The following is a 12,782-nucleotide window of genomic DNA, read 5'->3' as shown; positions in this document are numbered from 1 at the left end:
TATTGATTTTGTTTTTATAGTGATTATTTTTCATTTTAGAAGCCCTATTTAGTTTTTTCTCGATTGCCTAGTAATTTTATGTATAGTAGCTTTATTTATAGTATAAAGTATCATCTTTAGTTCACTGGCTATATTATTTTCAAGATTCTCTTTCATGTCTTAAACATATTTAACACAGTTACATTTTACATCTGAAAATTTCAGTATCTGAAGTATTTGCATTCTGAGTTTGCTTGTTTCTGAGGTCTTGCTATTGGTAACTTGTTTCTTTTGTGTTTTTGACTGATATTCTTTGTAATATTATTTGGAGAATTCTTTGAGGCTGGTTTTCAGTTACATTCCTACAGGAGGGGTCTGTATATTTACTTTACTAGTTGCGCAGGAGTACTTCCAGCTGAAAGCACTATAAATTAACTTCTGTGTATTACACAGATATCATTAGTTTGGAACACAGACTTGTGTGAGGACCGGCTTGTAGTAAGAAGTTCTAAGTTGTTTCTCATTTTTCATTTACCCTCACATCGAAGCTGCAGTCCTAGCTCTTTGCAAGGACTCTAGTTGTACTATCTACCTTCAGTAGGCCTTACACATTATATTCTGTTATATGCACCCAACATAGCCTGTAGAGCTGAAGCAGATGTCATTCACTTCATAAGGGTTCTGCTTTTACTTCATTTTTAGTTGCTGAGTGTTACTTATTTATTCTGCCAAAATGGTGCCTTTAAATAAAATATTTTCCTAAAAATGCATTACATGGGCCGGCCACGGTGGCTCACGCCTGTAATTCCAGCACTTTGGGAGGCTGAGGCGGGTGGATCACTAGGTCAAGAGATCGAGACCATCCTGGCCAACATAGTGAAACCCGTCTCTACCAAAAATACAAAACTTAGCTGGATGTGGTGGCTCATTCCTGTAGTCCCAGCTACTTGGGAGGCTGAGGCAGGAGAACCGCTTGAACCCAGGAGTTAGAGGTTGCAGTTAGCCGAGGTCGCGCCACTGCACTCCAACCTGGTAACGGAGCGAGACTCCGTTTCAAATAAAATAAAAAATAAAAAAAATTACATGGTATTTTAGTTGTCTTCATCAGAAGCATCATTCATTTTTTTCTGAAGCAGAAGTGGGCTTGTGTACTCTATTCTGTATGTCATTGCTGATCATTGAATTTGATTCTGGTATGTCACTAAGCCAGCAGTTAATTCAAGAACAGATGTTGATACCTATAGTTAATTCTAGATGATAGGGAGCTCTTATTTGTGCATTTGGCTTATCAGTATACCTGGAGGTTGTGATTTTTTATTTTATGACTACAGTGGTACTAAATTTTTATTATTCCCATCTGCCCCACTGCCACCACTAGTGCACCTAATTTAATTGATGGTATAGGAAATCATTTTTATTAATAAAATGATCCATCATTACTAATCCTTGCAAGCAGTTTGCATTAACAATGGACTTACCTTCCTTTCCAGCCTGATCACACGGATGCTACAGAGAGATCCCAAGAGAAGGGCTTCTTTAGAAGAGATTGAAAATCATCCTTGGCTTCAGGGAGTGGACCCTTCACCAGCCACAAAGTATAACATTCCCCTTGTGTCATACAAAAATCTCTCGGAAGAGGAGCACAACAGCATCATTCAGCGCATGGTGCTTGGGGACATAGCGGATCGAGACGCCATTGTAGAGTACGTCAATGCCTGTCAGTACAGGGGGCCACAGGTTTAGGATTCTTGGAATGGGCTCTCTCTACTTAACACAGCCTTTGGACACCTGTGTAATAGGTGGCAAGAGTTGTGTCATTTATCTCTAAAGTTCTTGGCCCAGGGTCTGACACAGGTTTTTTTTTGGTGTTTTGGTTTTACGCTAGTGAACAAGTAAGCCATTGCTGGGTAGTGTCAGTGAGTGCTGTGACCTTTTTCCCTTTCTGTAGGGGTGGAATGAAACAGCTTGTTTTGTATCCCAGTATATACCTTATCTGTAGCACTATTCTCATTCCTCTGTCTCCTTCTGGTCCCCACAGTGAGTAGGGAGAACAGTACCACGTGCCTAGAGTCCTCTAAATCACGAGATGGTAAATGGTGCCGGCCACACATTTTTATAAGTGAAGTTTTATTGGGCCACAGCCATGCCCATTCATTTAAGTATTGTCAGTGGTTGCATTGTGCTACAATGGCAGAGTGGTTGTGGTAGAGACCACATGGCCCACAAAGCCTGAAATATTTATTATCTGGCCCTTGAGAGACCCTGCTGCAGCCACCTGGAGCCTGCAAGTTATACAAGTTGTTAATTACATCCTTTAAAACCAAAGCCAGTTTTTAATAAACAGTTTGGAATCAAAGATAATACAGAGAAAAAATGCATTTTCTTTGTTCTGATAATGATTAATTTCTGTAAGAGGTCCTGACTGTAAAAATAAGGAATATTTCCACAAATTAAAGGTCAAAGGTTATTTAATGTGTTGGATGAAACAGTTGGGTATGTTGGAAAGAGAGTATGCCCTAGAAGGCAAAAAAAGGGGTTTCCATCAGGAGGGCCCTTTCGGGATTTGATCCAGTTCCCTGACTTGGGGGAAGAGAATCCTGTGGGCTGGACCTGCAGACTCCTGCCGTGTGTCTTCCTGCCACACGCATGCCCACTGGAAGGCTCTGATCCCCAAGAAGGGCAGTGTCTATCTAAAGGACACTTTAGAGTGTTTTACATTGATGGAAAGAAAGGTTTATAAAAATAAACTCAGGTTCTTCATTTTGGTTTAAGTACAAATTTCTGTAAGTTTCCAAATGTATTATGATTCTTTATAGTATTGACTCACAGCTACTTAACTGACCTAAACATGTGACAAAGACAGGACACTTGCTGTTTCTGCTACACTTACTCACTTTTGGAATGTGTAGAAAATGATTTTTCACTTTTGAGTGGTAAAAGGCTGTTTATATCTCTCTGAACTGGCCTTTTGTTCTTAGCTTAAAACATATATACATGCAGTAGTGTCATCTAGAACTACTTAATATAAATTCAATTATAAATCCAAAAGGTAGTACAATTTAAATGGTTGAGGTGACTCCAGTTTGCCAGTTTGCTGGTTTCCTGATAGCTGGGCGAGCCAGTCTTGCTGTCCCCTCAGCTAGCCTTACTCCGTGCTTGCTGCTCACATCCTAAGAAGCTGCTCATTCTGAGGGTGACTCCTGAGTTCCAACACACACCTTTGTCTCACAATACATTTCCAAACCCAAGCCAACTCCTGTATTCAGTACTTTGCTGAAGAAACCAGTAAGTCATTCTACCCTTGAATTTTACCTTGGATACTTCCTTTGGAATCTCATGCCTCAGCCTGCCCTGCCCCCATTAGTTGTGACCCCAATGTACATTTTGAAAAATGGGTGTCTGCTGTTGCTTCTTTCCTAAGTGTTCATTGTGTGAGTATTTTCAGTAACTACAGAAAGTTTCTGAAAACCATAGTTATATATTTCCTGGCCTTGTGGGATCCGCCAAAGCACGCCCCAGTATATCCTGTGACAGGCCAGCTACAAAAGAGTGGGCAGGGCTGTGGGCCTTGTTGGGCCTTGTGTCCCAGCACCGTGTCTAGCCGGACTGGGTACTCGGTGAGCATTACTTTTTAAATGGATGAATGACTACATTGATCTTATTCACAGCAATTAATGGTGACATACTTTCAATTTCTTTAATTATTCTGTAGTGCCTAAATTGCCAGTAAATGCAGAAGGAGTATGAAAATAAAAACATTTTCTAATTTTTCTGACTGATATTAGTACTTCAGTGCACATTCATGTAACACAGACTTCGTCTTCATTTCACACTTCTAGTGGAAGCAAGTAAGCCGCCTGAACAAACACTGTACACACAAATCCAGATTTTGAATAATGCGTGCACTCATTATCTTAAGTGTCTAAAACTGATGTCTAACTCAGCTGCTGTTGGCATTTTGGATTTTTCTCTCATTTATGAAAAATGTTCATAAAAATACGAACATTTTTATGCAGTTGTTTTTAGAATTTTGAGTGACCTAAATAGCTACTAGTTTGATTTTTTTTCTGGTTTGCATTTTTTGCATAATTTTAAAGATTCCAGCCATTGAATTTAACTTGCTTGTACTTTTAAAAATCAGTTCTGCTTCTTGTAAAAAACCTCCTGATATGGCTGACGTTTGCTCTCACCTTGTTTTCCTCAGAGCCCTGGAAACCAACAGGTATAACCATATCACAGCCACGTACTTCCTGCTGGCTGAAAGGATCCTGAGAGAAAAGCAAGAGAAAGAAATACAGACCAGATCTGCAAGCCCGAGCAATATCAAGGCCCAGTTTAGGTGAGAAAAAAATCTTCACTGATTTTAGTAAGTTTAACGTTTTGAAATAGCGAATTTTTTTTTTTTTAATGCTTCCTAACTCTTTGGGGCAAGAGAGTACAAACAGTGATGATGGCCTCATTGGAGAGGCCACACATGGGCTCTTTGGGGGTACTTGAGGGTCTGGGTTCCCTCGTCACCAGGGATGCCGTCCCCTCCTGGGCTCAGTGGGGACGGGCCGTGTCTGTTGGCATGGTCAGGAAAACATGTTTGGAGAAGCAGCCTCACGCCAGAGTGTCTTGCTAGTTATTTTCATTAAATTCTTCCAACTCCAACATGTATTAATCTGTTATTTTCTTTAGTTTTTCATTCTAGGAACAAGGCTGAATTTTCCCTCAGTTATTTGAAGTAATTTTTAAAATTAAATAGAGTATTGCTATGCCACAGTGTTCTCTCAGGATATCCAGAATTGGATAGTCACATTAGCTAGCTGATTTCTTAGCTGCTTGACCTTGGGAGGTTGCTTAACCTCTCTATGACTTAGCTGCCCAATCTGTAAAACAAAAGTAACAATGCTATTTACCTCATGGGGTTGTGGAGAGGAGTGATGAATTAACATATGTAAAGCACTTAGAACCAGGGCTTTGTGTGTTTGCCGACACTGCTGGGAATATTTTACCACCATTATCTTCAATAAAGTCAGAACGTGCTGCTCCCCAAGCCTTTTCTAACCCCCTCTCTCCTCCTCCTCCTCCTCCTCCTCCTCCTCTCTTCCAGCCTTCCCGGTTTGCTTTTTCTTCTGCCAGAGTAACTTTCCACTTAAAATCAAAGCATGGAAAAGGCTTACTTTTTTCATTATCATTATGAAATTTATTTCAAGTTTATGCACTCAGATAAAGTAACCCATGGAACTGTAGTTCAAAAACAGAAGCGTGCTCCTGATTCTGAGTAAAGCTGTGTGTACCTCCAAATATTTACGAATATATGTGTGTGAATATTATTGTGAATAATAATATTATGATTGTAAAAGATTAAGAAAGCCATTTCGATTTTAAGTTACTTGCAGTTGTCTCGCCATGTGAACTTCGTTGCTTGGGTGGAGTGGCAGAGTAGGGGGAGGAAACATTCCCAGCTTGCCAAACAGTAAAGATTTAGGTCTAGTTTAACTAGAACATGAATTTAGTAACTTTATTCATTTCTTGGATGCATTCCTCTGTAATAAAAACTAGGCACACTGTCTAGTGTCTGCTTAGAAGAGGACTAAACCCAGGGAGTGAGGGGATTCTTGGGGATGAGATAAACCAGAGACTGATGCTCAGAAGTTACGGTCAACCTAGTCCTGACCCGAGCTCCCTGGCAAGAAAGAGTAACCCCAAGGCAGATCATCACTACTCGCCAGGTGCACCGAGACTGGCGCTACCACCGGGCTTCTGGAGGAGAGAATATTTAGATTTGAACTCTTCTATTCAGTGAAACATACCAGAACTCAGTTTAAAGCTGATTGTATATGTGAGACCAACATTAGCTATAAAGAAATAGTAGGCCAGGCACAGTGGTTCAACCCTTTGGGAGGCCAAGGTGGGAAGATCCCTTGAGCCCAGGAGTTCATGACTAGCCTGGGAAACATAGACCCTGTCTCTATAAAAATTAAAAATAAAAAGAATTTAAAATACTAGAGCTTTCTGAACTGTTTTCCTTTTGCTGTCATGAGGACTCTGAAGTGGAGAAGCTATGAGCGCCTTTTTTTCTACGGCACAGGACCCACTGGCAGTGGCAGTGTCTCCTGACTTGCCTTCTCTTTGTTGTCAATGTAACTTTATTGACAAGACCCTGGACCTCCTTTGGTTCCATTGCTGGGTATGCCTTGTGGTCAGAATGACCTAGGAGGTGGAAACCTGGACTGAGTCAGGAGACTGTATTTAAAATGGCAACTAGCTGGAAGGAAGGGTCAGGCCAGTGAGAGCCACAGCCACAGAGAACAGATACATGCTGTGTGCACCAGTGGGTAGTCCGGAAGAATTGGTGACAGGCTGGTTGAGATGAGTGGTTAACTGGAGACTGATATCCAGCCTCCTAGCTGGGCTGGGTGTCTTCGCAAGCAGATCGGTAGGCAGAAAGAAACAGGGATTTGGCCTGCAGGTTCTGGAGTCCAGGGGCAGAGTCCTAGACCTGGAATTGAGCGAGAACACAGGGACTCCACTAGAGAATGAAGTCCCAGATGCCATCTCAGGATGTAGGTATAAGATGTGGCTTAGCTGAAATCCCATTGCTACAGATGGGATCCTGCAGCAGTGAGGTGGCGTGGTATTTGGGAGTTGTCAAATCAAGTAGCTTAAGGTTTCTGAAATTCTAGAACGGATTCTGTTTCAGATATAGTAGCATTAACTTTGTTAAAAATATGAATAATTGTAGGGCTGCCCCAAGACATTTGTATGGAAGAACATGAGGTCTGAGAGAAGGGCCTAGGCATTTAGAATTATTTCTAATTGAGAACTGTTATGACTGTGTCCGGGGCCTGTCTGCAGACTCCAGAGACTCTTCCTCCAGCCTGCCCTGTAGAGCCCAGGACAGCACTGTTGGAACTCTCTAGGGAGGAGCCAGATAGCAGGGTAGGCATCTCATAGACTGCAGCCAGAGAGTTCTGGAATGGAAAATCAAGAAGTTAACCCAGAAGCAGGACGTGGCCACACAGTGTTAGCCATTGTTTGGTTATGACCACTTCAGAGAATACTGCTTCTTAGCTTCAAATTTAAATGTTTTTCTTAATGACACGTTTATTTTATTAAAGGAGAACCTGTGCAAAACAAGAACCTGTGCACATAGCAAGTCTAGTCGATATTCCACATACAGTGGCCACTGGTAAAATTTTGTTCCTGCCTTTATTATTATAACTATATTACTATGCCCCCTGGGGAGAGAGGATAGTTGACCATTCAGAGATGTTTATTCAGAATAGCAGCTAGAGAGCCTCATTTAAAAAATTCATCTTCTCTGGGAACCAAGCAGTATTCTTGTTACTTTGGCAACTCCAGGTTAGGAGATAAAATGAAAGTTTAAATAATGGCGAATTTTGCTATTCACTACTCTTGTATGGGGATTTAAAAATATACTTATTTAAGGCTGGCACTGTGGTGTGCGCCTATAGTCCCAGCTATTCGAGAGGCTGAGGTGGGAGGATTGCTTGATATCCCCGGGGGTCAAGGCTGCAGTGAGCCGCATTCATGCCCTTGCACTCCAGCCTGAATAACAGTGAGACCCTGTCTCAAAAGACAGACATTTTTATTTAACCTAGTGAGTTTTTTAATTGGAGAAGAGATTTTTATATGATTTTGTATAATGTATACGTGTTACACATATAATTTTTGTTTCTATTCAGATCCATTAAACTGTTTCCATTTCATTTTATAAACGCCAAGTTCTTACCCCATGGTAAAATCAGGAGCCCTGGAAATTTCAGGTGAATTTTATTTGTAGTAATATACCTTTAAAGGTTGTGATCTAAGAACCAAAGAAACACAACGTGTGCTGTTCAGGTTTTGCTTTGCCAATAGCCTCCATGGGCTTTTAAAAAACATTTATCTTGTAGTATAAAGCTTTTGTATAGAAAAGATGGAGTAGCTCTTTGCCCTGTTTTCTTTTCTGACAGCTGTGATGAAGTTGTCACTTGGCCAATAAGCCACAAACTGAACCATGTTTCAAAACCACATTTGCCCTTCTGGTGGCCTTGCTGATGTTTACAGGATGTTTAATGGGTTTGCAGGGTTGCTGCTTTTTTCTTTAAGTCTGTAGATTTTGTCCCAGTAAGTTTGATGTGATGTACTTTACTATCATCTGCATAATGATTATATGGCTTTCCCCCCTCCAATCTATCTGTTACATAGGCAGTCATGGCCAACCAAAATTGATGTGCCCCAGGACCTTGAGGATGACCTCACGGCCACTCCTTTGTCCCACACGACTGTCCCTCAGTCTCCTGCTCGGGCTGCTGACAGTGTCCTCAATGGCCACAGGAGCAAAGGCCTGTGTGACTCGGCTAAGAAAGATGACCTCCCCGAGTTGGCTGGACCAGCACTGTCTACGGTGCCACCCGCAAGCTTAAAACCCACAGCCAGTGGGCGGAAGTGTCTGTTCAGGGTGGAAGAAGATGAAGAGGAAGATGAGGAGGACAAGAAACCCATGTCCCTCTCAACACAAGTGGTTTTGCGCCGGAAGCCATCTGTGACCAACCGCCTGACATCCAGGAAGAGCGCGCCCGTCCTCAACCAGATCTTTGAGGAAGGGGAATCTGATGATGAGTTTGACATGGATGAGAATCTGCCTCCCAAGTTGAGCAGATTAAAGATGAACATAGCTTCTCCAGGTACAGTTCACAAACGCTACCACCGGAGGAAAAGTCAGGGCCGGGGCTCCAGCTGCAGTAGTTCGGAGACCAGTGATGATGATTCTGAAAGCCGGCGGCGGCTCGATAAAGATAGTGGGTTCACCTACTCCTGGCACCGCCGGGATAGCAGCGAGGGGCCCCCTGGCAGTGAGGGGGATGGCGGAGGCCAGAGCAAGCCGAGCAATGCCAGCGGAGGGGCGGACAAGGCCAGCCCCAGCGAGAACAATGCTGGTGGGGGCAGCCCCTCCAGCGGCTCGGGTGGCAACCCCACCAATACATCGGGTACCACACGCCGCTGTGCCGGCCCCAGCAGCTCCATGCAGCTGGCCTCTCGCAGTGCTGGGGAGCTCGTTGAGAGCCTCAAACTCATGAGCCTCTGCCTCGGTTCCCAGCTTCATGGGAGCACCAAGTACATTATCGATCCACAGAATGGCTTGTCGTTTTCCAGTGTGAAAGTCCAAGAGAAATCTACGTGGAAAATGTGCATCAGCTCCACAGGGAATGCAGGGCAGGCCCCTGCAGTGGGCGGCATAAAGTTTTTCTCTGACCACATGGCAGATACCACCACTGAATTGGAACGGATAAAGAGCAAGAACCTGAAAAATAATGTGCTGCAGCTACCTCTGTGCGAAAAGACCATCTCTGTGAACATCCAGCGGAACCCTAAGGAGGGGCTGCTGTGTGCATCCAGCCCAGCCAGCTGTTGCCACGTCATCTGACTGTGGCCCCATCTGGCCGCTAGCACGCTTCCTGCTCAGAGCAGTGAAGACCGGCTCACTTCACTGTTCCCATTTGGTTTTACTATTTTAAAGTGGGCGTTAGGAGCAATTATTTATTACCTTTCCATTTGTTCGCCTGATGATGTGACAATGCATGGTCTTTGTGCATGCTGCTAGACACTTCTTTTCTTTTTCAGCCGAAAAGCCTATTATGTAATTTTTACATTCATAATTTTAATGTGGATGATCAGGATTAAATTAAGATGTATATCTGGAACCTCTTATAAATGGAGCACTTAGAAATTTGATGTTCTGCACTTAACTTAGAGAGAGAAAAAATGCTTTTCTTTGTGAAAAATCTGAATTCCTGTCCTGACCTTCTGTGATGTGGAAACTCTGGGCTCTGAGACACACTCTCTGGTGTCTGAGACAGAACCAAAGCAATAACGTTGTGATGCCCACAGGCCTAGAGCCAGCTAGCGACCTTGTGCCGCCCAGCCGTCCATGGCCTGTGCAGAGCAGAGGACAGTGAGTGTCTGCACTGAAAACCTTAAAACAACAATTTGAACATACCCACACCTGTTTGTCTTAAGCTATAGTGTAAAAACAAAGTTCGGGCTCTTAAAATTTAACTGAAAAAGATTTCCTTGTTTTTGTAATAGGTGAGATAAAGTACTTAGATTTATAAGGCAGCTTCCCCTGTAGTGATAAATTACAAGCAGACAATCTTATTTTGTAATGTGATGAAGTGATGATGTCTTAACTCTACTTAGAGAGTGTATGTCTGTCTAACAGAACAAAAAGATGCTCTGTGTAAATTCCTTCCTGTAGGGCACACTGCAGGATTTCCATGTAGATAGAAGAACTATAAGGCCTAGTACAGAAGGTGCACACAAATGTTGGCAAAGTTAAAACCCTATGAATTAAAACCTACTGGGATTTGGTTTTTAGGAGTTTGGTAATTAGGTTATCTCTTTTGTTATTTTCATTCAGTTATATCCTTTGGCTCAGCTAGCTCTGAATGAAAAATATACATAAAAGGGTAAAATTCACACATACAGCAAACAAAAATGCACAAAGCCTGCTTTGTAACTTTTTTTTTCTGGAATTGTTTTTCACTTTGCCTTTTCCTGCCAAAACAATAATCAAAGAACTCTTGCTTTAACCTATTCCTGTACAAAGACTGCTTTTGACCAGAGAATCATCTGTTGTGGCATTTTATCTTGTAGGACACTGTATATTGCAAATTGCTAATTATGGAAGGGGCCAGTTGCTGTTTTTTCATGCAGTGCCCTGGGAGTCTTAAAAGCAGTGCTTAGCAACATTGGTGATAGAATGTGGCTGGGACCCGGGGCCCTTCCCCACTCTTTAGCCCCACATCATGTCTCTGAGGTGACGGACTGAGACGCATCTGGTCCTGTAATTCGGAGAGTGGGCGGATCACCAAAGAACTGCATTGCTGTGGTCACTGTTTCTTCAAGTACACACTGACTCTGCTACTTTAGGATAAATATATTTTACTCAGAACTCTGAATTTCACAGTATACTTACTAAACTAAGTAAAAATGATACTTAAAATACTTATTTTACTTTCTAGACCTAGGCTAGATACGTTTTAAGCTACAGCTCTAGTTCATTGTGGTATTTATAATTTGAAAGCTATGAGAATAGATGTGTGGGTGAAGCCATAGAACATATTTGCTTGAAATTCTTGAGCAGGGATCTTACAAAGGGCCAGAAATAAGATGTGTGGTTCACATAGATAGTGAGCGTAACATCTGTATTAAACGTAGGAGAGAAGTTTATAAAGGGCATTGGCAATAAACTCTTTGTTGCAGCTGTTTTCCAAGCAGTGTAAATACTTTTTCCTGTGATTATGTATAGCCTTGGAATGGCACCTTTTAACTAACCCATATGTGTTTGGTTTCAATGGTTTTTTATATTCAGATGTATATATGGTGCTCACTTTAGGATCAGCAGTGTTGACCATTTATGCTGCATAGCTGTATTATAGCCTTATTAGTTGTTTGGTTGACCCTCGGGGTGTACAAATGTCAGTCTGAGTGGTGTCTTACTCCTTTGTTTATAAGTGAATGATTGTGCATGTGTTGTATGTCATAGTATGTCGTCACATAAAAGGGAGGGAGCGAAAAACCATTACATTAAGATAATATTGGACCAAACTACTTACTTGCTCTAAACAGTTACTTGTACCCCTTAACCTGTCTTCAAAAGTTGCATAGAGTTACAGTAGTGTATAAATTAAATATTGTGGAAAAACAGTCTTGTATTTTTCTGTATGTGTGTATATATATAATTATGTACTTCTGGCAATTCTATCCGTATTTAAAGATGTGACAATCTTGACACCAATTTTAAGAATAGCTGTGAGACCGAATTAAAGATAATCCCTACCAAGTGAAAATTGATGTGTGTTAAGAGGGTACATAATTATCAACTGATTTGGTCAGTTGCTTCCAATGCTGGTTGATTTCCCTCATTGTGTAAACATTGACAGGTATGTGACAAATGGGAAAAAATCCAAATAATAAAGTGACATATTGGTGTTCAGCAATATAAACCGTGTCCTGTGTTGTATTGCTTCTCATGAGTGCAGCTTTGTGTGATCCCACCTCAGTTAGACCCAGCCTCCTCCATGCCCTGTGCCTGCACCACCAGATGTGGCTGAAAAAGTATAGGCATTACTATGTTTAAACTCATGGCCACAAATAAGAGGTGGGGCCAGGGTGCCCATTAAGTATACTTTCTCTATTTCATCTCCTTTCCTCACTCTGCTGGTCACCATGCTGCCTAACTGAATAAAGGGAAGCAATGGGAACTGCCACAAGTTCTCACCTCTGCCTTCCTCCCTTCCTTCATACACATTCCTCCTGTTACTGTGATTCCAAGGTCAGCTACTCTTACTCAATTCTCACAACCATTACCATAATCGACTTTCACCCCACCCCCCAAAAAAGAAATCTTGTGCCCTTTGGCATACTTCACCTTTGTCCGCAACTCACCTTACTCCAGCCTCATGCAACCACTTCCTGTGATCCATTTTCAATCCCATGTTAGAATCCGATAAATTGCTCACTCTCTTCCTTGCGAACTTCCCATCTCTCTGTATCTCACTTCTGCCTTGCTGCTCTTCAAGTCCAGTGGTACTTCCTCAATCTTCCAACCTCTAAATTTGGAATGTCCCAAGGTTCAATTCTGGACCCCTGTTCTATCTGCAGTGACTCCTCATCTCATTTAGTATCTATATGCTGATAGAAGCCCAAATTATATTTAGCCCGCATAGCCTGGGAACACTGAATTTCAACTACCTATTTGACTTTTCTACTTGGATGTGTCTGTGTGTCTACAGCATCTCAATTTTTAC

General features: G+C 42.1%; 1 protein-coding gene across 3 annotated transcripts in view; it reads left to right on the top strand.

Annotated features, from left to right (window-relative positions):
- SNRK (SNF related kinase) overlaps nt 1-11,978 on the top strand; it is a 66,761-nt gene extending 54,783 nt beyond the window's left edge. For 2 of the 3 annotated variants that reach the window (XM_021934512.2, XM_021934509.2), the window contains 3 exons: nt 1,470-1,682; nt 4,184-4,318; nt 8,179-11,978. In XM_021934512.2, the coding sequence (XP_021790204.1) occupies nt 1,470-1,682; nt 4,184-4,318; nt 8,179-9,397 (1,567 nt within the window). In that variant the 3' untranslated portion in view covers nt 9,398-11,978. The remainder of the gene's footprint in view (nt 1-1,469; nt 1,683-4,183; nt 4,319-8,178) is intronic. The other variant, XM_021934510.2, reaches the window with a different exon arrangement.
- Nucleotides 11,979-12,782: the final 804 nt, after the last annotated feature.

Source organism: Papio anubis, chromosome 2 (genome assembly GCF_008728515.1).
Source record: "Papio anubis isolate 15944 chromosome 2, Panubis1.0, whole genome shotgun sequence".
Taxonomy (NCBI): Eukaryota; Metazoa; Chordata; class Mammalia; order Primates; family Cercopithecidae; genus Papio; species Papio anubis.
Note: the sequence above shows the minus strand (reverse complement) of the source record. Positions and strands in the feature narration are given on the sequence as shown.